Genomic DNA, 24707 nt, shown 5'->3' with positions numbered 1-24707 from the left:
GTCCACTGAGACTTTGTATTTAATTTAATAATTGTTACATTTTAAAAAAATGATAAAAAAATAATTACCTGCTATTGCTGTTCATGAAAAGATTTTTCCTGAGGAGCTTTAACTACTTTTTCTAGAAGAAAAGTACAGATGTATGGGAATAACCAGGAACTTGCTTTTTACTGTAGAAAGAAGCTTATCCATGGAGCAGAGTAGATATGCCCTGAATATATAAACTTTTTGCATTTCAGGGCACATTCTTTCTGCATATTTTTGCCTCACACTTACAAAAGCCAGTAAAAATGTAAAGGTCTTGTCCAGAAACGTGAGGCATGTTAAATGAAAAAACATGCATTTTGGCAAGTATTCTTTAATGTTGTTTTATCTTCAAGGAAAATCACTTTAGTTGATTCCCAGCCTTAACAGCGTGGGATGGAGGAGCTTTCCATTTCCAGCTCGAAGCACAGAAGCTGTCTATTCCAGGCAAGCCCTATTCTCTATAACCATACCACAGTGTTGTGCTGGAAATGTTCTCTTCTCCCCAGTAAGATCTGTAAAGGTTCCTATATACACATCCACCTACCTGTTTTCTGCCCTACTGCATAGATGTGCTGCACTAAGTGGCTTAAAAAAAAAAATAATCATAATGAATTAGTGAGAAAGGCAAGAGACAGGAAGTGCCATGTTCTAAATTCAGAGGATAACAATGGATGCTCATTTATGAACACATGAAAGGAAGGAGGTGTGCAGTGGCGATTTATTTTCGGCATTTTCATTGGGAGCAAGAAAGATGGTGTGTCAGTTAACATGAGTACACCTAAACCAACGTGGCTGGGTGAACAGGGAGAACCCTACTTGACTTTCCCGAAGGGAAGCAAGGGCTCAGTTCTGGGGGTGTGGTGCCAGGGCCCCTACCTCGTGTGCGTGTTTGGAAAACGCCTCTGCGCTGGCCATCATGCTCGCAGTCCTTTCGTCCAGCTCTCCCAGCTTCTGTCCTCTCTCATCGAGGGCAATGCGGGCACGAGTCAAGTCCCCAATGACTCCTCCTGCAGCTCCTCGCACGCCTTCGATTCCACCCGATCCGGGGATGTGCTGGGCAAGACTGCGAGAGGCTTTTCCTGCCGTGGCCTCGCCAACTGCAAAGGAGACGCGGACAAACAGACAGGAATGAGCTCCTGGCTGGGGGCTCTGTTGGTGCTTCTTGCCCTCGAGCTGCAGCCTCGCAGCAGTGATGCTTGAGTGTTTGATGTGCAGGTGGCACGTGTGGAAGACTTTGCTCTGTGCACCAGCACATCTAGGATGGCGTTGTGCCCCTGCCCACCTGCCCCCAACTCCCAGCTGCTGAAAAGAAGCTGCCCAGGTAAAGGAATCATGGGAAGGCAACTGAGGACTCTCCCCTTTCTTCATGATGACATCCTTATCTTTTCATCAATGATCTAAATCTTGTGTACCACTCCATTCCTAGGTGACAAGGGCAGGGGATCCCATGAATTAATTTCTGACAAAAAAACCCCCACAAAACCCAAACCCTAATACATTACTTACAAAGCTCCTCTCTGTCAAAAGCTTGACCACTTCCTCCAAAAAGTCCTTTGAGAAAGCCTCTGTTTTGGGCTTCTGGTGTTTCCACAGGAGTAAACAAATCCCCAAGCATGTCCTAGCAGTGTCAGACAAAAGTCCATATGAAAAAAATTAGTGAGGCAAAAGCAATTCTAGGTGTTTTCTTTATTTGCATTAACGAGCTGCATGCATTAGATCTAATCAACTAGTTTTAAAAGAGTCTGTTGTGTGAACAGTATTGAGTACTTAACATTTGTGTTTCATGACAGGCAAATACTTGGGCTAACTCGATTCACTCATGCTTTCAAAGGGACTTGGTTTGTCACTGCCTAGTCTTATGTTCATTACCCCAGAGGAAAAAAAAATTATAAGCAATACAGAGTGAAAATACCGGTGCTAAGATCACATTTTGCTTAGAAACAGCAGAGGCAACACTATAATTGAATAAACAATTTGTTGTGAATTATGAGTTTTGCTTTAGCGATTATCCAGGCAAGCAGGACTTGCTGTTTTTATAGCATACCTGAGTTCAGTGCTTGGTAGCAGTTTAGAGAGTTTGGTGGTTTGTTTTTTGAGTTTTGTGCTTTGTTTTGTTTTGTTTTTTTTTTTAAAACAAAATGGCATCACCTTCCCTACAACCTCCCCCGTGTCCCCCCCCATTACTGCGCGTGTTGGCAGTAACGCTCAATACACAAGGTCATGGTGCCAGGTCTTGGAGCAGCCGACCCAAACACTCCGGCTCCGATTTATTTGCACTAGGAAAAGTGGGCTCTCCAGATTTAAACCGATAAAGAAAGTGTGCAGTCCCGTTAGCGTTCGAAAGCAGGAGGCTGTGTGCGCTGAGGACGGTTGCTGCCCTGTTGCTCAGCTCTGTGTTTGCTCAGCCGAGCCTCACCAGCGGCTGTGCTGCACAACGCGCCCGGAGGCCGAGTGCTGGGACAGCCCTGGGACTGCTACTGCTCCTCTGCACCGTCACCTGCTCTGGGGAGAAAAATTACTGCAGCCCTTCGAGCCTAAGTGGAGGCTCTCATGCAGCCTGGCTTTCTTTTCCTAGGTAGCAGGCGATACTGGGTCACCTGCTTTTTGTACACATAGAATGACGGTGGAAGTCTTTTACTGTCCTCTTGGCATAAAAGCCAAGATCTAAGCAGCCATACAAGCAGTCTGACAGTACAGAGAAGCAAGGGCTGTGTTTCCCTTTGGTTGGTTGCCATATGATGCTATTAAGGTTAATTAAAAAAAAAAATCTAGTTTGTCACAGCCTCTCACTGTAGGTCCATATTCTAAGATACATTGATCAAACCCTTTGATCATTTAAAAATTGGTTCCCTGCTAAATAATCTCTTCTCCAACGTGCAAAAGCTTGTGTGCAGAGCTCGATCCTTGCAGTGTTTTTACAGACTTGAGACAGACAGTGCTGTGATGCGAGTTGAGCAGCTCAGCACATGTTATTCCCTAGGGCATAATGAGTGCTGGCAGGACCATTTCTTTTATATTTCTAGTTCACTGCTAATTATATAACCTAGAACTTATTCCCCCTCTTTTTTTCCCTTTTATTACTCGTGTTTCTCCCTGTAACCTCTCACAATTCCTCCTCTTCAGTAAATGACTTTTTAATTTGCATTTTCATTGTAAAAAAAAAAAACAAACAACTTAAATCTAACATTGTAAAGACCTTTTCCTCAAAATAAATTATTTTAATTAGACCATTTCTATAGCTACTGTATTTTAATGTACAATAGGAGATGCTTTCCTCATGTGGAAGAAGGGGAGTACCCATTATTGGAGTAAAAACAATGGTAAATAATTAAAAAATATATTAAAACAGAGCATATTTTTTGATACTAACCACACTGGTTTGTCTCATGCTCCCACCTATCTACCGAAAGCTGCAGGTATTAAGATATTTTTAGAGTTAAAATTAAAAATGATAAAAATATGGGAAGGAATTCATATTTTCACTGAGGCAGTTGCTGTGTGATCGGACACATGCTGGTACCAACTGCCGTAGCTGCCATCCATTTGTAGCTTCCCCTTCTTTCCCTTCAGTCATTTTTAACAGTTGGTTTTTCGTATAGTAGGACTTTGAGAGAAGCAGGCTGTGAAGAGTCCCATTTGGGCACAAATCTGCCTCTGTACAGAGCCAGCAGAGATGGCAATTACGCGCGGGCAGGCTGCAGGCTCGGGCCAGCCAGGAGGGCACAGGAGCAAGGTGACAGATCACGGAAAAGTCCAAACGGCCACAGAGCTGCTGACCTCTCTCTGCTGCTTTGACATCATTCAGCCAGGGCAAGCGGAGAGGAACGCATCTGTCCTGCCCCAGCAGCACAGCCTTCACTTCAAATACTAATACTAGTGCTTAGGGATCTGGTGGAGTCGAGAACGGTCAGTGTGAGGTTAACGGTCGGACTGGATGATCTTCAAGGTCTTTTCCAACTGAGATCATTCTGTGATTCTGTAAAATCTAGCCGTAAACACGTGGCAGTTTACATCTCAAAGGCAATTTACAGAAGCACAAAGGCACCAAAGTAAGAGTGTGAGCCCTACCTGCAGATTGTCACACATCTCCTGGCTGTAGGTCAGGCGCTGGATCTCTGTGGGAGAGCTGAGATACAAAGCTTGCCCTTCGTTAGTGAAACAAAAGGTCCGTGCTATCCTCATGTCTGTTACAGGCAAATAGTTGATGTCCAGCAGTGGGCGAAGGCTGGGCAAGCTGAAGAGAAGCAGGCACTGAGGTTAGTCACCAGCTGCCACACATCATGCACCTGCTCTGTGGCTGCATTTTAAACCAACATTTAAGTTTATGCTTTTCATAACTGCAATAAAGTGCAGCTCTAAGCTGAAAAATTCTGCCATAAACACGCTGCCTTCCCATCATACTTTGTTTTCCCACATGGAGAAGTTTCAGCTGCCTTGCCTCGCTGACCCTTCGGCTTCTGCTACTGCCTGGATTTGGGACATGCACATGGCACAGTATGGCTTGTGCCACGTGGCTGGGCAGCTGCTTGCACCCCACGGACAAAGGCTCCAGCATTGCCTTTGCCGCCCTCCAGCTTCTCCTGGTTTGCCATTTTGGATGGCACTTTCCAAAATCTAAATGGCCTGGCTGGGCAAAGGGGGTATGGCGAGCTGAGAGCATGACTACAGGGCTACTGCACGGTCAGCTCGCTGCTGGAGATGACAAGGAAGGGAAACGAGGTGCTCCGAGCGGAAAATCTTCCGAAATGGCAAGAATGGGACGTGCTGCTTTGCACTGGATAAACAGTACCTTTCTATGCCTGAATTTCTCTATACTTGCCATAACTGAGCAAAATTACCAGGGCTTTCTTTTATGATAGTTAAAAATCATCAGCCATCAAATTGTCACAGGTGGGGGATTACTAGGATATAAAGGAGTTTGCTTTGCTGTGCAGCTGCCTTAACTCCCCGTGTGGAGACCGGCCAAGGTATGGCAGCGGGCAAGGCAGGGCATTAAATGCCCCCCCACCCCCCCACCCCCCATCCCCAGGGATCGAAGGCAGAGCATCAGGCACTCTGGAGCAAACACAAGTGGAACGTGATGGCACCGTGCCACCTCTTTGCTTAGTTTTGCCACGAGATTAGTTAGATAAGTACCTCAGTGTCATGATGTGCCCATTGGCACAAAAGCACGCCAGACAGACGCTGTTACAGAGGGTGACCACATCTGCTCGCAATAAAAAGGACGTTTCGGTGATGTTGTGGACATAAAGACATGTTTGGGAAGGCAATGAGAAGACTTTGGCTTGTTTTTCTGAACAAATGACTGCAAATTGATGATCACCCATATCCTGGGAGGAAGAAGGGGAATGCATGACAAGTTTCCTTTTTCTTGTTTTTTCACCATCATCAGCACTGTGTGGGTCCCTCCACACTTCATACGGTGGATGTGTCAACGTCCCCATGCAGTCCAAGCACGCGAAGGTCAGCACAGCTCCTTTCAGTGTCAGAACTGTGCCTGCAAAACATAATATCCTCTCACTGGCACCGCAATTAAACTTGTTGTCAGGACTGTGAAGGCGTGCAGCTTAGCTGCCATTCAGCTTTTGTAAATAGAGCACACGGGTTGATCTAGCTAAGGTGACAAGTCTTCCTCACTCCATTCTTTCTGACCACAAAAGAAAGTGAACAAACAGGCTGCCAGTACTGAAGAGGTCTCAGGCAGCCTATATGAAATAATCTATATAATACATGCTATTGAATACCATAAACACAGGCTGTTGTTTATCTCTACTTTATACTAGTAGGGTAGTTATTCCCCAGCAGTGAAATTGCTCTCCTTAGTCTGGTGACCTTCCAGACAAACTGGGGGTGGGAAACCTCTATTCCTGTGCATCCTCCAATTTTTGTCATTATTTTATTTTGAACATACTAAGCGCATACTGCCTCTCCTCAGACCTGACCTCTCTGAGCCCTCTGTTCTCTCTGCTACACCATCTGTCACTCACTCAGCCAAGGATCTCTCCTGGTACATCAACCTGCCAACATTTTTGTTTCCTTTCCTGAACTCCCTTCTGCTTTTTTTGCAGCATTCCAATAGTAAGACAGCCAAACGGTTCACAGCACCCTAGATAGGATTGCATCAGACCCGTACACAGGATTGTAACTTCACAATATGAAGGAACCCTGCTCATTTCCCTTTCCTCATGGGAAACGTGTAAATTTGCCCATGACACAAGATAATCTTGGAAAACAACACAACCAGAATGACTCAGTTCATCAAGCTGCGAGTCTCTCAAGAGGATCTTTACCCGTGTGCCCTCTATGCAGTGAGCGACCGTTGCTTGATACATGTATTGAGAAACTCCTGCCCAAAAGGCCATACAAAATCATGCAGTTATTCCCCTTGTTGTACCAAGACAGATAATAAACAGGAAAGAGCTGCAATCTTACCACTTGGCGACACCATGACAGGCTCTGACTGCCGTAAGTCGTCACTAGCAGGCAGATTAAGGGAGAGGATTAAGACCATACCAAGGCCTGTTCCAACCCAGAGACAGGGGGAGACAGCAGAGTCATTCTTTCGGGCAAAGGACTCCATGAAGTACAAAGCTGTAATTGCCTCCTTTGAGTCCCTGTCGATACTGGACACGCTGGAGCTTCGGGAACGGCTGAAGGAGTTTTCCCTATTTTCTGTGTAAATAAATACAAGCAAACAGGCATAAGTTGGCAATCCTAGAACAGGCACGAGCCTGCAGCAAATACAAACTCCCTGTAGAGTACAGAAAATACAGTTTTCCTAACCTGAGCAAACATTCTGATAGTAGCATGATACCAGCTTGCTGCCAGTGTATAAATAAGTGTGGAAAATGCTGTCAGACCTCATCAGTTAGATCTGCATTAGAAATGGCTGTTTATTATGGAGATTAGCATAGACTAATTAGAATTTACAACAGCCTTAGCTCAAAGGACTTCTTCTAAATAGCATGAAATAATTTTAGGCCCATATGTTACCAATGCATTTAAAATTAATCCATGTATCTCACTGCTGCAGGACATGAGGGGAGACGCCGTTACCAGCTTCAGAGCATGTGTCCTTTGCTCTGCGCGCGGTTCCATCGGTAGGATGTTCTAGCACTGCGTTCACAGACATCGTTTATTGTCAAGCTATCGATAACTGCTCTCTGGGGAAAAGACACTCATTGGTAAACTGATCCCATCATCCAAAACATCTCAGAATACAAATCAACTCTGTCTTCCCAGGGAGCAAAGTGAGAAACCTCCTCTGTGCCCTTGGCAACAGCTGCGTGGTGAGCCAGCACGGATTAGTTCATCGTGGGACAGAGAAGGGATCTTACCCCTGGACTCGGCACTGGTGAGGCCGCGCCTCGATTACTGTGTTCAGTTTTGGGCCCCTCACTCCAAAAAGGACATTGAGTGACTCGAGCGTGTCCAGAGAAGGGCAACGAAGCTGGTGCAGGGTCTGGAGCACAGGTCTGATGGGGAGCGGCTGAGGGAACTGGGGGGGTTCAGTCTGGAGAAGAGGAGGCTGAGGGGAGACCTCATGGCCCTCTACAACTCCCTGAAAGGAGGGTGCAGAGAGGGGAGATGAGTCTCTTGAACCAAGGAACAAGCGCCAGGACAAGAGGGAATGGCCTCAAGCTGCGCCAGGGCAGGGTTAGACTGGCTCTTAGGAAGTATTTCTTTCCAGGAGGCGTTGTTGGGCATTGGAATGGGCTGCCCAGGGCAGGGGGGGAGTCCCCATCCCTGGAGGGGTTGAAGAGTCGGGTTGACCCAGCGCTGAGGGATCTGGTGGAGTTGAGAACGGTCAGTGTGAGGGTAATGGTTGGACTGGAGGATCTTCAAGGTCTTTTTCCAACCTTGATGATTCTGTGATCTTTCTGCCCAAGCTTTAGCAGGCAACAGCAGCCAGCTGGAGACAGAGCCCTATTGTCCTTGCTGCAAATACATAGGTATGGAGACACTCTCTGAACTTTGCAGAGCGATATAACAACAAACAGGGTCTGACTGCTGTAGGGCAAAGGATCTCTGCTTTGCTTTGCCTAGTGCCAGGCAGGAAGCACAAAGCTGTGTGAGGGAGCTCCTGGCATTAGCAGAAACTGCTGGTGGCAACACATTGGAGGCTATAAAGTTCACTGAGGCTAAAAAGTTACTGAAGAGTAAAGGAGCCAGAGAGAAGAACAGAGTAGGGCTGTCTGCTGGCACACTCTTTGCAAAACAGGTTGTGCCAGTGCTGCTATCAACCTGTAGTCAAAAATAGGGCTAGATCATTGGAAACCTCACATGCTCTTCTCCAACAATAACAACTAGAGGACTGGGAGGTTCTGGAGGTGGAAGAATAGTTGAAGCTATTGGACCGGAGATAAAAGGCTTGCTTCTGAACCTATCACTATGAAGTGGATCCATGTCTGGTGTGAAATTATCCTTCTAACAGCTCAGAAGAGAGAACTGTCTCTTCAGAGCCAGTAGAAATGTCTAAAAAGAGGAATACTTTCTGCCATGGTTGAAGAATAAAATTAGAAAAGGACTTTGTCACGTACTCCAACTTAAAACTGGGCTAAACCTCATATCATATATATGGCTCCTGCTCTCCACCAGAAGCAGCAGTTTTGCTGGTGAATCTCTTCCTCACACAACGTATTGCAGCATTGTATTCCCCTACTCAGATGACTCAGTGTCAACTGCTGAAATTGTCATCTTCACAGCAACTACCTGAGAAAGACTGGAGAGAACCACAGTGAAGCACTACTGGAACCACACCAAGCGTTACTACATATGCTACCTTAAAAGTTGGCACACAGGGATGGGGGCAGATTCTCCTGCTGCTTTTTCACACTTGGGCCAGCTTCTGTTCTTTGGGGGCACCCGTAACTTGTCAAACAGAAGCTTCACAGGATAGCCATCCCTGGCACTTCAGTCCCACTCTCACAGAAGAGTAACTTACGCCTACTTGAACTTCCAAGCACTGCCCTCACCCCATTTCACCTTCACGTAGGCACTGTTGTAGCTTTCTAGTTCTGGCTCGGTACTGCTAAGTGTATCTGCATAAAACTAGGATTGTTTATTTGTGTGCAAACACAGCTTCTAATACCTTGAGAATTAGTGTCTCCCATAACCCCAAGCACTTTGTACTTCTCCTGCAGTGGACTGGTTGGCCCAGCTCCTTCCTAAGCACAGTGACAGCTGCCAGCTAAAGAAGGGGAAGACAGCAATTTCATCAGGGCTCCACATATATACATATCTATTATTTTTTTTTTCCCCAACGGGTACCTAATTTTTAAAAAAATGTTATTATGTAATTAATTTTCTCTTTAACAGGTGTATTAATATCACAGTCACATAAAATTCAAATATGGTGCTGCTCAAACTGAGAAAGATGTTGAAAGGACAAATGCAGTTAGTGTAGGCGACATACACAGAACTTAAAATATATGATGTGCCATTTGCATGTGTCATCAAGCTTTCTCCCTCCCTAAATTAACAAGAAATGTTCCTCACTCCTGTGCAGTACAGTTAACTAATACATCTTCACAGAACTGACACTAACAGATATAATCTTTGGGACACTTTTGGGAACATACTGTGCCATTTTCTATTAAATACACTGCTCAAACTGAAATTCTAAAGACCAGCACAACACATGTCAAAATTTGATGTCATTAAACATATCTGAACAGCAAACCAAAAACTGTGAAAGGCTGCAACCACTGTGTGACTTTATTGGCTAGCTCTAAAGCAAGGTAGAAATCTCTCCTCTTCCTAGATTCTGGGATCAAATTTAGTTTAGGCCTTTTCCCTGGGACTCCTTTCTCAAAGAGATTATACCCCAAATTCTCCGTTTGGAAACCACTCTGTCATATCCTAGAGAAACAGAAGAGCACTCTCTTTGGGAAATTTTAAAAACTTGCCATATCCTTTTGTAGCATGATTGCTATGTTGTAAAACGATCTCCCATCTAAAAGTTGACCTGTATAAACACTGCCAATCCGTAGTAATCCTTAACCCAACCGCCATATTGTGGGTTTTCTCTTATATTTTCCTCTTCTCGCCCTGCACGATGGGTATAGCAAGAATGTCAGCTACATCTTCCTCCATGAGTCTGAACCAGGACCACTTCCAGGTACTCCCTGTAATCCAGGTCCAACAAAGTTTATTTGGATTCCCTGCTTCAGTAAGGGGACAGGACATTCATATGTAAAAGCAGACACTTTTCTGGTCCTCAGCTCTCTTTCCCTCTTCTCCTCCTCCGCAGAACATCCTGCTACATGACACTTTCCCATAAATGTGCTCCTGCCTCTACATTGCCTCCCACTTTGAGGGAGTCCAGTATTCCCTTTTCTCCGAGAGGCACATATCCAACTCCCAGGATCCCTCTGCTCCCACCCAGCTGTCTGTCTCAGACAACCGTGTCCTTTTTCCTCTTCTTCCTCTTGCAGACCTGGATTTTTTTGGCTCTTCTTTCTTTCCAAATAGGTCTCCAGGCTGTTCCTGCAGCTAGCAGCAGAAGAGCTGAGAGCACCATCAGAGTGGTCCAGTGTCCCTGAAAGCTAACGAGCGACTGCTGTTTGGGAGATGCTGTTAGACTATGAGCAGCTCTGAGCAAAAAAAGCATTATTATCTGCAGTCAGTGCATTTCAAAAAGCTGCATTCCATGGGTTAAGACAACACAATATAAACACCACTACTCTTCTAACAGTAGTCCCGCTTTCTTCAAAATGTTTTCATTCAGCCCTGTCCTATGCATGGTTTGGGTTAGTGACATGCAGATGGAAACTCAGGAATCAACTTTCTTCATAACACTGTGTTGAATTCCAGCAATGAGCAGCAGCATACAAATAGAAGGCTTCTGTAAATCTGCAAAACCTCTAACTTGCTACCCACCTCACTGACAGAAACACACAGCACACTTCAACTCACATGCTAGGATAAAAACGAAGCCAGTGTTTTTTGAGTCTTACCTTTGTTCATCCATGTGTGAGCAGTATAGTGAAGCTCGTCGTGTGAGAATGTACTGATTCCGTGTAATTGCTGAAGCATTGCCCGTCTGGAAATGTAACCTACTGCCACAAAATCGCATGCATTGCAAAAGGACAAGAACAATTGAGCCAACTGTCATCATGACATTTATACGAAGCAGCCCTGAGCAGTTATTGTCCTAGCTCTTTCCTTGCATGACAGAGCTGTCCTGCTGCAGAGCACTGGTTTCTAGGAGAAGATTTAATTTTAGGGCTTGGGGTGTTTCTGAGAATTTAAAAGATAACTTGACTAAATGATTCCATGTGCTTCAACTGTCCCTTTTACAGAGCAGATACTGCAGAGAGTTTTTAACTTCCTTTTGTTTAGTGGAAGTAAAACTGGAATTTCCTTACTTTCCCATGGAATTAGAAAAAAAAAAAAAAAATAGATATATATACATGCCATCTTCAAGGGAATGTCCTGACTTGTCTATTCTCAGCTGCAGCAAGGGCTTTGTAAGAGTAACACATCCTCACCTATCATCTCTTCCAAGAAACTGTCATTGTGATTATTTTAGAATAGTGGAGTTAGCACTAACACAAAAGCATAATTTTCTTCCTGAGGTTAGAAATCATGAAAGTAAAAGTATGGGGAATGAAGAAAAACTACCAGTAACAAAGATCAACATTTTCACTGCAAATGTTTACATTCATTACCGAAGAGTTTTGCAACTGACTGTCAGTGTCTTGGATGCTATTTATAGGTCCTTTCCTGGTTTTGACATACTGAGTAATTAAAACATACACAAAAATTGTCCTTTTTTGATACGGAAACTGATATATTCTGGAATCAAAGATAAATGGTTTATATTCTCCTCGCTTGGAGATTTCTAAAAGCTTTAATCCCAAATATCAGACCTAACAGAAGCTAACGAAACTATTAAGACATTTGCCAGTTTAAGGATCATCATCTTAAAATTTTAAGAGAAATCTGTCACTTTCAAAATTATATAGTTAAGAAAGCATGCAAAGCGCTGAATGCCAGCGTAAACATACAGTAAAGGAATTATACTTCAAACATGAATTTGCACATGGTAACATCAGAGACACAGCGACCAAACCGTATTACTGACGGCAATGCTTCAGCAACACAGAGGAGAAAAGGGCAGGAAGAAACGCTGCAGGGTTTTCACATTTAAGAACACTGCACGTTTACTTGACTAAAAACATCTTCAAACGCATTTTAATAGCACCACTCTAAAGCTGCATTCCACATAAAGCAATTCACTAGAAAGCAGCAGAAGTTGTCTTAAGCACAAACAAAGCAATAATAATCTGGAATTTTACTGTGAATGGTTTCCTACCAGATCAACTCAAATAAGTTTCCCTAAAACTCTGTTGAAAAGCCTGTGACTATACTGCTTGCAAAGCATTCAAACGAGGGTGATGATGTCTGCGCTTACACAGAACTCACAGTTGTGGGATGCCTGACCCTCCCTGGAAAAAGTTCTGAAACATATTTTCCTAAAGTTGCTACAGTTATAGCAGTGTAACCTGAATGGCTTCATGGAATCGTACTGATACAAGACTGATGTAAACGATAGCAAAAAAAGGCCTGAAAGAGAAAATAGATTCAAGTCACCAGACTTGAATCTTTATTTTGATATTTCCAGAATATGGTAAAGTTCAGGCTTAGGTTTTAGTTCAGCATGTTTTAAAACCAGAAGGGAACTGTTAGGGCAGATCTTCATCTTGAAAATGTAGTAGAAATAAGCATTTTTATAGAAAGATAAAAATTTGAGACATCTTTACAGCTAATCTATGCTACTTCCATATTCATTTGTATGAATCACTTCCCTCGACTTACACAAATAAACTGTCTTCACATTCAGATCGCTAGGAGCTCAATTTGGATATAGGTCATCATTTTGGACATCAGTTTTTTTAATCAAAGGCATCACAATTCTCTAGAACTTAAATCCCAACCTAAAATATCCATTCTGCTGAAGTGTCTTTCATAACATTGATGGTTTGGGAAAGAATAGTATGTTGTATAACTTTCATATGTGAAAATACTGAAGAATAAAGTGGAGACAAAAGACATTATAGGCGAAAACACTTGGATTCATTCAATAACAAAGTCAAAATAGTTAATGTTATAACAAAGCAAGTGAAAGCATTTTAAAGGACTCTTTTTACCCTCTGATAGATCCTATGCTTGTGTAACTGAAGTGTAGTTAGAAAAGCTTTGCTTTAAAAAAAAAATGTGGAACAGCTATCATCACATAACTTGAACAATCTTAGAATATTCCTATACTCTTCCCTAGTTCTCTATACACAACAGCCCACCACCTATTCCATTCTGTCACAGAAGTACCAGGAACCACCCAATAGCGTGTTCCACTTCCAAAAATGTTTCAAAAATTATTTCAGACGTAGAAAAACAGTTTATGTTGATCTGAAGCGATTGCTAGCAAGCACAAAAATGCTAAAGTTGAGAATGCAGTGCAAAACACACCCTCCAGATTCAACATGCCTAGAATACAGTGTGAAATTAGCTTAACTTGGAATCAAATAATCATTTAAATTAAAACTGACTAGACATTCAGTGAATGTAAGAAGAACAAAATTTTCATTTACTTGATTGTTTTAAAAACAAGGAAAATTTGCAGATTCCTGAAAGAAAACTAGTGGATCCTAACGTCCTAGTAGAACCTGACAGAAAATGTACTCCAAGGAAAAAACCAAACATGAACTCTACCTAGCCCAACAGATTTGGAATTTAGGCACCAGCAGCTCACATTCACCCATGCAAGGCTCTTCTCCATTTGTTCCCAGGCCCTTCCTAGCCATTAGACATGCTCTTTCACAAGGCACCTCAGTCTTTGGATGACCTCCCCCCACTGCTTTTACCAGGGACAAAAGGCATTGCAAGCTCTGTAATGACCAGATTTAGGCAGACTTAAACATCACTGAAACCTCTGAGAGAAACCAGTGGTTAGATCTGATAAAGATTATGATTCAGTCTAAATGATGACAGCTCCACTGGCTTTTTGCAGTCTAGTGACTGTAGCACCCAGCAGAAAACTGGAGGCTGTAAGCTGTAGGCACAAATCAGTCTAAGAGGACCAACTCCATCCATCCACACCTTATGCATCTGTGACCACAAGGTCTAATGACGAACAGCATTCTTCATGTCTCCCCTGGAAGCTGAGCCCCCGATGGCTACAATGCTCAGCTGAGAGGCTAAGCCTAAGGTTTCTGGCCCTTCTGGTCCTATTTTTTATTTACCATGGACCTATTATAAAATATGAACATGTTCTGGGGAACTTGAACACCATTTCTAGGGTCTAGAAATCCCTCTTGCCATAACGATTTTTTATTATATATTACATTTTATATATATTATACAACATATTTTTTATGCATGTCCTCCAGCAGACTTCCCAGGCAAGTGGCATGCCCCATCGATTTGGTTAGGACATCCACTCGCCGAGGCACTCTCTCAGACTGCATCCTAAAGGGATGGATTGAAGTAGGTGGGCTGAATTGTCCCCTTACTCCCAGGACCAGTTGTCATTATTTTTGATGTGTCTGTATCACAGGCAGACCAGATTTTGCCCCTTGTTCACCTTTAAAATCTCTCTATGTCTCCTTTCTAGGAGAAAGCAGAAAAAGAAGGTTTTTATTTTACATATAGGAGAAAACAAGCACACACACTATCATCTCCGCCATGACTGAAAAGGAACTTAACACTATGGACAAGTAACTCTGGAAACAATTATATTCCCCCAAGAATAACCTATGGATTTTACAGTTCAGTGTTCAAACTGAATACTTTGAAACGGATATGAAAAGATTACAGAAGATACTGGAATATCCTTCCTTGGAACACTTGCTTTTTTGGTGCCAAATGTTTTTTTACAGCCATACAGAATTTGCTGTTCAGAAATCTTTGAGTGTGCAGTGCCCATTAGACCTGAAGTGCTGTGATTTTGCTAAATAGAGGAAAAAATGATTTCAACTTCCTAATAACTTATTTTTTATTTGAATAAAGCTTTCTGCAGTAAGGAACAGACTGTCTAGATATAGAAAAGGTCCTCTCTGCAACATTTTTATCTGTGTCTCTGCACAGACAAGAAATGTGGTGACAAACTGAGCAGTTAGTGGAGACTATGGTTTACCCTAGTGTCTCTAAGTTATTTCCTATTATACTATTCTTACTGTTATAGTTACAATGGTGTAAAGTAACTTCAGATGCTAACAAAATTGAGATTTAAAAGCAGGACCCATCACTGAGAAATAAATAAAAAAATTTCAAGCCAACAGCTTTCCATCTGCTGTGAAAGCCTAGCTGTGAAAAGCTGTGGCATATAGGGCCCTCATGAAGTGTGGTACCGTGACTGCTGTAACATGCCCAGAGGAGCAGGTAAATGTCAGTTTGGCTGGCTGCTTGGGCAAGAAAGTTTAGCAGAATCATCCACTCTGCAATATGGAGAGGCATGGCAAAGGGAATGCGGTGGAGAGTATGAGCTGTTCTGAAAACCTGCCAGAGATGCAATAATGTCCTCAGAGAATCCATTTCTGCAGTTAACTACCCTTGTGATCAAGATGAATCCACTACTGTCTCCCTGAAGTTATGCCTTTGCCTGAGTAATTTATGTCCATTACATCCTGTCTTTTTCTCAGCAGACATGGACAGCAGATTATTCCCTTCCTTTCTGCAGTGCCCTGATATATTTGAATCATTTTGTGCTTTTTCTTCAGTATTTTTCTAGATCAAGCAACTAGGTTGCTTTGCTTTCCTTGGAGGCCTAGGAACCACTACCTTTGAAAACTGCAGCGATCATCTCCTAGGCCACCATCACTTAGTTCACACCCACATGTGGGCTTCAGACTCTATAGACTCAAAAAAAAAAAAGAGCCAATGATAAAACCCAGAACTCTCCCTCTTCTCCCCGCACCTCACCACATGGGAAGGAAGCCTAACGTTCACATTCACTCACCCAGTGCAAAAAAATCCAGTGTGCTGTGTGTACAGCACAGCTGCAGACAGCATAACAGTGTGGCCATAACTGACAAGAGAAAAACTGATATAAATTGTATAGAAGTTACGTAGAAAATACTGCAACACACAGCATGACATCAGCTGGGCTTGGTTCCTTAGGATACGGACTTTTTATAAGATAACCACTCAGTATCGTATTTCCTGATTACAGCATACTGGACTTACGAGAGCAAAGGTCAGCCCTTCTCTATGGCTTCACACACATATTTACAGGCTAATACTGATTAAGGTACAGATCAATCCTAAAACTTTGGAAACCATGTTATAGAAATAATAGACCAAAGTAACAGGTTGACACACGTACACAGAAAAATGACTGTACAATTTGCTGAATCTAAAAACCAAACCAAAAACTTCAAAATATTCAGCACCAAAACCTAAACCAAAATCCATCAGGAAAAAAAATCTGTAAGCCTCTGCCAGGCTGTCTACCAGACTTCTTATGGTGATCCTCATAAATACATTTGAATAATAAAAGAAGTTTAAAGGATATAATGTATATCAAATACTACCCATCTCCAAAACAAGTTGGACAAAATCACACAAGAGACAAAACAATTTATCCCCCAAACAGTTTTAGTCATTCAATATGCAGATGCAAGAGAAAAACTTGAAGTCTAAGAGTATACTGGATCTATTAACATGGAAAATGTATTGTACTTGCCATAGAATTTTTGATAAGGTTATTAAAGATAATGACTAAATATTCTTGAGTGGTTCGTTTTGCCAGCTCACAGTGACATTTCAATTCAAGTGCTCTATTTCAAATTTTAACTACATACAATCAAAAGAGTTAATCCAAAAGCTGAGGTAAATGCTGAAACTGAATTATTTTAAAGCAAAGCTAAGGCAAATTCAAAAAATTCAAAAAGCTAAAGCAAATTCACTCTGCTCTTAGCATTCCTAGAAAATTACAATGCACAGCAAATGCTTGTTAGGACTCCTTGTTCAGAGGCAAGTTTGTAGCACTAAGACCTAAATGGCCTTTCTAGTCAAGGGTGATGAAGCTGGACGAGTTAAAAACTACATAATGGAAACTAAAAATAATTTTTAAAAAAGAAAGACAGTATTCTATCACTGCTGGTGGGACTAAATAAATTTCCAAACACAACATTTCAAAGGAAAACTCCACTCTGTCTTCACTTTCTTCCTAAGATGTATGCTATAACCACATATGGACATACATATACAGAATGCCCTGGTTTTGGTGTGAAGGCAGGCAAGGAGGGAAAAATGGCAGAGTCTGTCAGCACAAGCTCTTGATGGCAACTAGCAAGTCATGCACTAGAGAATGCAAACCGGCTTAAAAAAACAGAGTGTTTGAAAAAAAGAAATAACCAAGAAGTATCAAATCTGAAAGACTTCTCAGAGTTAGTTCTAATTTATTAAAGCAAAGAGGACTGCATGCCAGCATATGTATCTGTGCACACATCCATATACCCACCGGCTATACAAGTGTAACCACACTGAGTTCCCTCCCACAACAATTTTATTTTTATTCTTTAACGTCACTGTTTTCTTTAATTCAGTGTTTTCTTTAATCTAAAATTACAATTAAAAATTCAACTGAAATACAGATTTGTTTCCCTGTGCAGAAAGAGAGCAGATGTTTTGGGCCTGTTCATCTACGCTGAAATTCTTGATCAGGCTGGGGTCTCTGCTGTTCTAGATGGAAAGGGGGCTTTAACGGGTATTAGCTCTTAGACTGAGATCAACTGTTTTGGATCTTTGCAACAAGACAAAAGGGGAACCAGGTAGGGGAGCACATTTTCCCCAAAGAAGCTAAACAAAAGGTTAATATAATCCCTATTTCAACGTTTCTGTGAGGACATCTGCAGACAAAAAAGGGTGCTAGTTGGGGCCCAGAGCTGGAACAGACTGAGACATGATCAGTGCAAACGGCTACTGCCTGCAGAGAAATCCACTAAGCTTGGAGACAAAACACATTCCCTTTCTACAGAATGTTATCATGGGACAGAACCTCTGAATGGATTTTCTTGACTAAGAATAATTTGCATTCATGTACATTTTTTATTGTTGTTGATGTTTAAAAGCACAATGTTAACTTGATTTAAAAAACAGTTTATACCCTGTGCAAGAAAGCCTTCTCAAAGAGATATAATCACTAACTCCTAAAGTCTCAAAAACTTCTGGTTGAAAAGGACTAGAAGAAATTTAGATTTTAGAAGTTCAGCAATGGAATTTCCTATATTTGTGATCTTGTTTACAATGCCATTAAATTCTTATATTATTGCAAGGAAGAAACAGCTTAATCAAAAGTATGTGAAAACAAGATTGTTTAAAATCAATAATATGCTATTAAGAACTTGTAAAGTTCTAAAATTAGATATAGAATATTGAGCAACTACAGAATTTTTTAGTATAGCTGTGAGAATACTGCATTTATGAAACCAGAAGATACAACAGGACAACATGTAACATTTTAAATAGCGTAAAGGGTATTTGAGAATTGCTGTATTAAATGTCTGGCTACTTATTGACTAAAATATAGCCATAACAAGCTATTTGATCTACACACTAGTGTTCTGGGGAAAAAAACCAAACCAAACAAAGAGCATGACAGGCTTTGAAACTCAAATAGCAGTAATCTTTATCTTGGAATAAAATCTACTTGAATTTAAAAAGAGCTTTTCAAGTTTTTCCTTGTTAGATGAGGATACTAGGAAGGACATAGGTTTAAGCAGTAACAGTAACCGTGCACACATAGACACCATCCTCTGCTACTGTTACTTGTCTTTTGAATTAGTCTTCTGTAAGTGTGGAAGAAATACCAGCACTTTATGAAACTGAACACTATGCAATATTTTGACCAGCAGTAAACAAGACCCCCCCCCCCACCGCCTTCCATTTTCTTCCTCTGATGCATCATTGCAAAGAAGTTCTTAAAAAATGCTTTTCTATATCAGGAATCCTTCTACACATGTAAAGATGTAAGACTCAGCAAAATTTTGACAATCAGCTAACAGGAATGAAGTCAGAAGAATTTATTGTGTGAAAGTTGCTTGAAAATAGACTTGATGAAAATGCTGGAAATAGAGTTCCCATTGTACAAAAAGATGAGATTTAAATAAGTAGGTTTTGAAATCCAGTGCTAGAGGAGAAGACTGATTTATTATTCTAATAGATATCTTATGATTAGTCACCAAAATGTATTACCTTCTAAATCAAATCAATTAGAAGAGGTTGTAAAGAGCAGGAACTGGAAGCATTACTGAAAAAAAAAATCTCTCAGTGTTATCAGTGCCCCAGAGACAGGCTTAAGAAGAGGTAAGAACCACCTACCCCCACACAAAGACTTTTTTCTTTATGTATAAAAAGCACTTACACTACTGAGATAGCAATCTCTAATCAAAATTCTACTCAGGTAGAATAATAAAATCCTATCAAATACTAACCTGAAATACTACCTCTCTAGCGAGGACATAAAATATGTATCTTGATTCACCACATAAAAAAAAAAATATCGTGAATACATCTATTGTTTATTGCAGCATATACTCCTAAGCAGCCAATAAATTCTTAGCATGGAGAGGATTTTTTCGTTTTATTTTGGAACAGCCCAACAAGAAGGTTTTGATCAGACAGTTCCACATTTTGGAGAGAATGCTTCTTCTCTCAGTATATACTTTTGCAAACCTTTTAACTTCTTCCTTCTCCCTCACCCTCCTCCTTACTCCCAGCCTAAGAATCTTTCAAGGATCATACCACCTTCCACCATATTATTTAGTATAAAAACCTTCAGAAATAAATCAAACCACTTCCCAAAACAGTGTGTCTAGAAATTCAAGATGCATGAAGAGTGGTGGAATGTCAGCCATTCCAGACAGATCGGTTAGTAGAGCTACAAGTCAAAAGTCTAATACCACAGGCATCTAAAAAAAAGTTTAGATAAGTCAGACAGATGGCTTTGTTTTAATGAGAGAATATAAATAATCAGAAAATTATTTTAGTCTATAGACCTGCTGAAATGTGACTTGTACACAAACCCCCACACTCAAGGTCACACCGAAGCCACGCTCCATCCTATTACATGTTAATATAAATTACTCTAAAGACAGTCATTTCACTGACCTTACTGAGATCTGTAATACCATTTAAATGACACCACTGATACTTTTAAATAGGGACTTTCTTATGTCACTTACTTAAATTTACTCCATGTCCCTGAAAAGAAGTTAGATGATTATCTCTAGAAAGAGATATACTTTAATATTAAACTCGGTAGGTATTACAATTAGCGATGAACAACAGAATGTGAATCTTTCAGGATACAGATACGCAGAAAGCATCATCGTGCCATCAAAAGTTTCACTGTGTTACTAAATGTTCTGTACACAAGCGTCAGAGGGACCTTAGGGGGTTGTAGCTTCTGCCTGCCAGTGACCCTACTTACTCTGTGAGGATGGGAGGGAAAAAGCAAAGAAGCAGCATAAAAGAATTCGGTGGTACTGTGGCCTGGTTATGTACAAGTAGTGCTCATATTGCAGCAGTATCTCCATTTAAGAATTCCAGAAGAGTCTGGTACTACAGAGAATGAAGAAAACCACACAGCAATAGAAACTACGGTGGCAGTGATATATTTCCCACCACGAGCTATCATATGACAATGGTACTTACCATATTTGTGTGGCGCATAAAGAGAGGTCGATGAAAGGGTTATGTTATGGTCATCATCAATAACTAATGTGGAGGAAGAATTGGTGATTACACAGATGAAAACTGCCCTTACGCACAGGAATTTCTAAACACCTCAGAGCTCTGTAAATCTGCTTGAGTACAATGTTCACACAGGAGCCATTAATTAATCCCAGTTAAAACTGAAATTTATAGTAGGTTTAGTATTTAAACAGGATTACTTCTTATAAGTGATTGCTGAGGATTACACTTTGTCATATGTTATATGAAGCCTACAAGGAGATTTAACATTTTTGCTGTTCAGCCTATGACTTAATCTTTGAAGAGTACAATGATATTGTAACATTCTCCTAAAGGAGAGATGGTTGAACGGTCACTGAACAAACAGCAGTGTCAGTTGAAACGTCACTACTCCCCAATTTTTTGACCCTGTTCCTCTGCAGAAGGTTAATACTCGTCTAGTAAAGTCAGAAAAATAGATAACGTGGACATTTCTTATTTGCTTTAGTGCAAAGGGAGTTGGATAATGTAACCCAATATAGAAAGCTTTATAGAAAGCTAGTGTTTCTGTACTTAGGCAGAAATGAACAACTCAAAGGATCTCTCTGCCACCAGTATCTGTTCTGGTGTGATAGCCTCTGCTCGATGGGAGGTGACTTCTACCAGAGACCTAATGACATAAGCTGGAAGATGGTAACACCTTCAGTGAGTGCAGCTGTTTTGCAGAGAGCCTCTGGCCATGCTTTGCTCTGCGCCCCATGAATGAATGTAGGTAAATGTTGTTCTTAAGTGGAAGGAGCTGCTAGAGGACACTGCAACAGACTTCAGGATATCAGCTCCATTCCAGTCAAGAACATAATCTTGGAACTCTCTGTGCCAAATTAGGATATTTTCTTATAGGGTCTCACCCACATAGACACCAATTTTTTCTGTTGTGTGACCCCCACAGTAGGTAGAAGAACAGCTGAAAAAGAATTTGCTAGTTTATGTTATCATAAAGAAAAAAACGTGAATCAACGATTCTAGCCATTTGCCACTAGTAACAAAGGTATTTGTAATAATTTGCATTTAAAAATACAAAATTAGACACTCTGAGTGATATAATTCCCCTTGCTTTGTCTCCATCACCAGTCAGCAAAATTAGGGAGTACTGGTTCCAGCTGTAAAGAACCGTGGTGCAGACACCTTGGCAGGTGGGCAGGTTAGGATACAAATGTTCCTTCAAGACAGAGGGCTAAGGTTACGGTGTTGTCGATTACCTATCACTTACAGCACCTTGGGGGGTCAGGCCATGCTACAGCCCAGACAATAGCCACAGGGGATCATTCTCTCTTAGGCACTTAGGAAATTATTATGCAACTTGTTTAAAATTAAAACCTGGATTTTTAAAAGACTTAATTGTTAAAATTAATTATTTTATTATTAAAGTGTTAAACTCTAATTTCTGTTGTTTAAATCATATTACATTTTTACCTATTACTAAAATGGAATACAACCAACCCTACAGTCCTACCCATTTATTTTGATGCTATGCTTTTTCAGTTTTTGATAGACTAAATCATTTCTGCGCAGACAATACATTAATTCTATCGGAAGAATGTGGGGGAGCTGGGAGACAAGGGTCAAGGACACCACCAGCAGAGTGGGAACACTATAAAGACCGAAGAAAAAACATGTCAGCTGAATGCTTCTGCTTATACGATCTGCAGTGGAATAGTTGGCACTGCTGAGACTACAATGGGCTTCTTAAGTTTTAAGCACAACGCATTGCCATGAGTGGCCCACTGTGTATCTCTCAGTTTCATCGAGACTGCACTCAGATGGATCAAGATTTGAAGACTGTTTTTTCAAGCATTAAAGCAAGAAAATTATTATAAATATAAAAATTTAATTAGATTATGGATTATAATTTTACTGTAAAAGGTGGACAGCGATTGTGGAATTTTATAAGTCTTCAGTACCAATAAATATTATCTATTTTTTTAAGCCTGAACTCACATTCTAAAAATATCTTACTCATTTTCAGACTTGATAAGTAGAGACAATGAGCGTTTAAAACGTTAGTACTACTAGCTGTCACAATAAGTGTACATAAGCTGCTATGAACAATTGCTCTTCCAGACCAAAGCACCCGATCCGTACAGGCGAGGGGACGGCTGTAAGAGTTCGGCGAGGTTCAGCATACCACATCCCTAGGCAGCACAGGGCTCAGGAGCAGGCTTGTTAGTAACAACACTAACGCACATGGGTAGTTCTAATTCTAAACAGTCAGATGAAGACAGCAGTTCAGGGCGATGACTAGGACAAGGATCATGCTAAACTGATTTGCTTTCACACCCGGTGAGAATTTCACAAATACTTAACAAAATAGTCAATGCCACCCACCTTCTGTGGTGACTGGGAGAGAAATCTCCATGCAGGCTGCAGACTGCGCTTTTCTGAAGGGGGGCCTCCCAGGCCCTCGGCGGTTTGCTTTTGAGACATCTGCGCTGGAAAGTCGCTTTCCTGAACCGCAGCTCTGGGATGTTGGACTTGTACAGTGACCATTCACATGATCTGGAAAGCGAATCCAACAAGTGCGAGGTAAAGTGCCAGCTCCCAAAATTCAGAATGGAGGAGAGATGTATGTTCTGATATTTAAGAATGGGTTAAATCAAATCTTCTGAGAACAACTACTTATTTGTTTTACCAACCCAGCATGTATATGTAAGAATAACTCACCATATATTTAAGGTACACTTAGAAAAAAAATAAACAAACAAGGGACATAGAACTGGTACATGTTCTTACAGCTGCAGATCCCACAGCCTTTTGTTGACCTACGTGCCCAGGCAATTTGTCAAGATACTGCTGGTAACACTGTCACCCCTGATGTTGTGTCTCCTAACAGACAGCAAATAAATTTGAACACTATCTTCCCTTTTTGCTCTCAAAGAACTGCAAGTGTAATTTACTACAGGATAGAATTTAGAGCTAGACATCTTCCCTACCTGACTCAAAGCTTCATGGAACAGGCATATAACTGCTACCATTTGGAATAATTATAAAACTAGCCATAATATTACTAAGTATTTTGTTCTTTATATACCACATAGTTTTATTTTACTGCTAAGGAAACTGATTGCTGAACAATTAAAGGTATGAGGCTAAGTCCTTGGACCCCTGCTAGAGGCCATGGTCAGTCAGCACAGCACATGCTGCTGTCTGATGGAGTAAGAAACAAACCATGGCTGCTTTAAACTCTGCCTACATTCCTCTGTTCCTCATCACTGGCAACAGGTCTTTAAACCACAACAATCCACTGATCAAGGCTTAGATCAGAGTGGGTTGGACTGGACTATAAAACATTCATACAATATTTTTCTTCCTCTCCTGTTGGGTAAGGTAACATGAGAAGAATTACTGAACACAATTTTCCCCTCAACATATGAAAGGATACATGCCCAGGTATAATTGAATTATTTTTGGTCAGCAGGTAATTCATACTTACTAGTTTAAGTAAACAGCTAGCAACAAGCATAACAAAAATTTAGACTTATGCAAGCACACTGAATGTTTCTATTCAAAACTATGGAAACTCAATACTACAGATAATATAGGACAAGCTTGGAGTTTCTGCCTTCATTTTAAATGTCAAGTTATTTATATCTAAGAATTAGATTAGTCTTTAAAGTTCTGTTTGTATCACATTCAGTTATCTCTCTTTGATTTTTACTGTATCCAAGGAAAAGATGAGTGTTAATATACCAAGATACATTTATTTCTTGGTTACCATACCATAACAGCTCCACTGTACATGATGAAAAGCTATTTCTATATTCAAATGATTAAACAGATTCTATACAGAATACAGCATATAGTGTGCTATTATATGTAGTCTTCCAATGTGTAAGTCATGTCCTTTCCATGTGAAAGCAGTTCAGTCTTAATGAACAAAACTGGAAAGAGTTGTTCAGAATTCTAGTTTAGAAAGCAATTTAGTATCCGTGCTGCATAATGAG

The 24707-nt window shown here is 41.0% G+C and overlaps 1 protein-coding gene across 2 annotated transcripts in view; it reads right to left on the bottom strand.

Annotated features, from left to right (window-relative positions):
* STXBP5L (syntaxin binding protein 5L) overlaps positions 1-24707 on the bottom strand; it is a 219584-nt gene that overhangs the window by 5055 nt on the left and 189822 nt on the right. For both annotated transcript variants that reach the window (XM_074809076.1, XM_074809084.1), the window contains 6 exons: positions 23092-23262; positions 6460-6699; positions 5164-5524; positions 4096-4261; positions 1534-1645; positions 904-1124 (listed from right to left, as the gene is read on the bottom strand). In XM_074809076.1, coding sequence (XP_074665177.1) covers positions 904-1124; positions 1534-1645; positions 4096-4261; positions 5164-5524; positions 6460-6699; positions 23092-23262 — 1271 coding nt within the window. The remainder of the gene's footprint in view (positions 1-903; positions 1125-1533; positions 1646-4095; positions 4262-5163; positions 5525-6459; positions 6700-23091; positions 23263-24707) is intronic.

This window comes from Strix aluco, chromosome 2 (assembly GCF_031877795.1).
Source record: "Strix aluco isolate bStrAlu1 chromosome 2, bStrAlu1.hap1, whole genome shotgun sequence".
Taxonomy (NCBI): domain Eukaryota; kingdom Metazoa; phylum Chordata; class Aves; order Strigiformes; family Strigidae; genus Strix; species Strix aluco.
The sequence above is the reverse complement of the archived record's forward strand: the minus strand, read 5'-3'. Positions and strand labels throughout refer to the sequence as shown.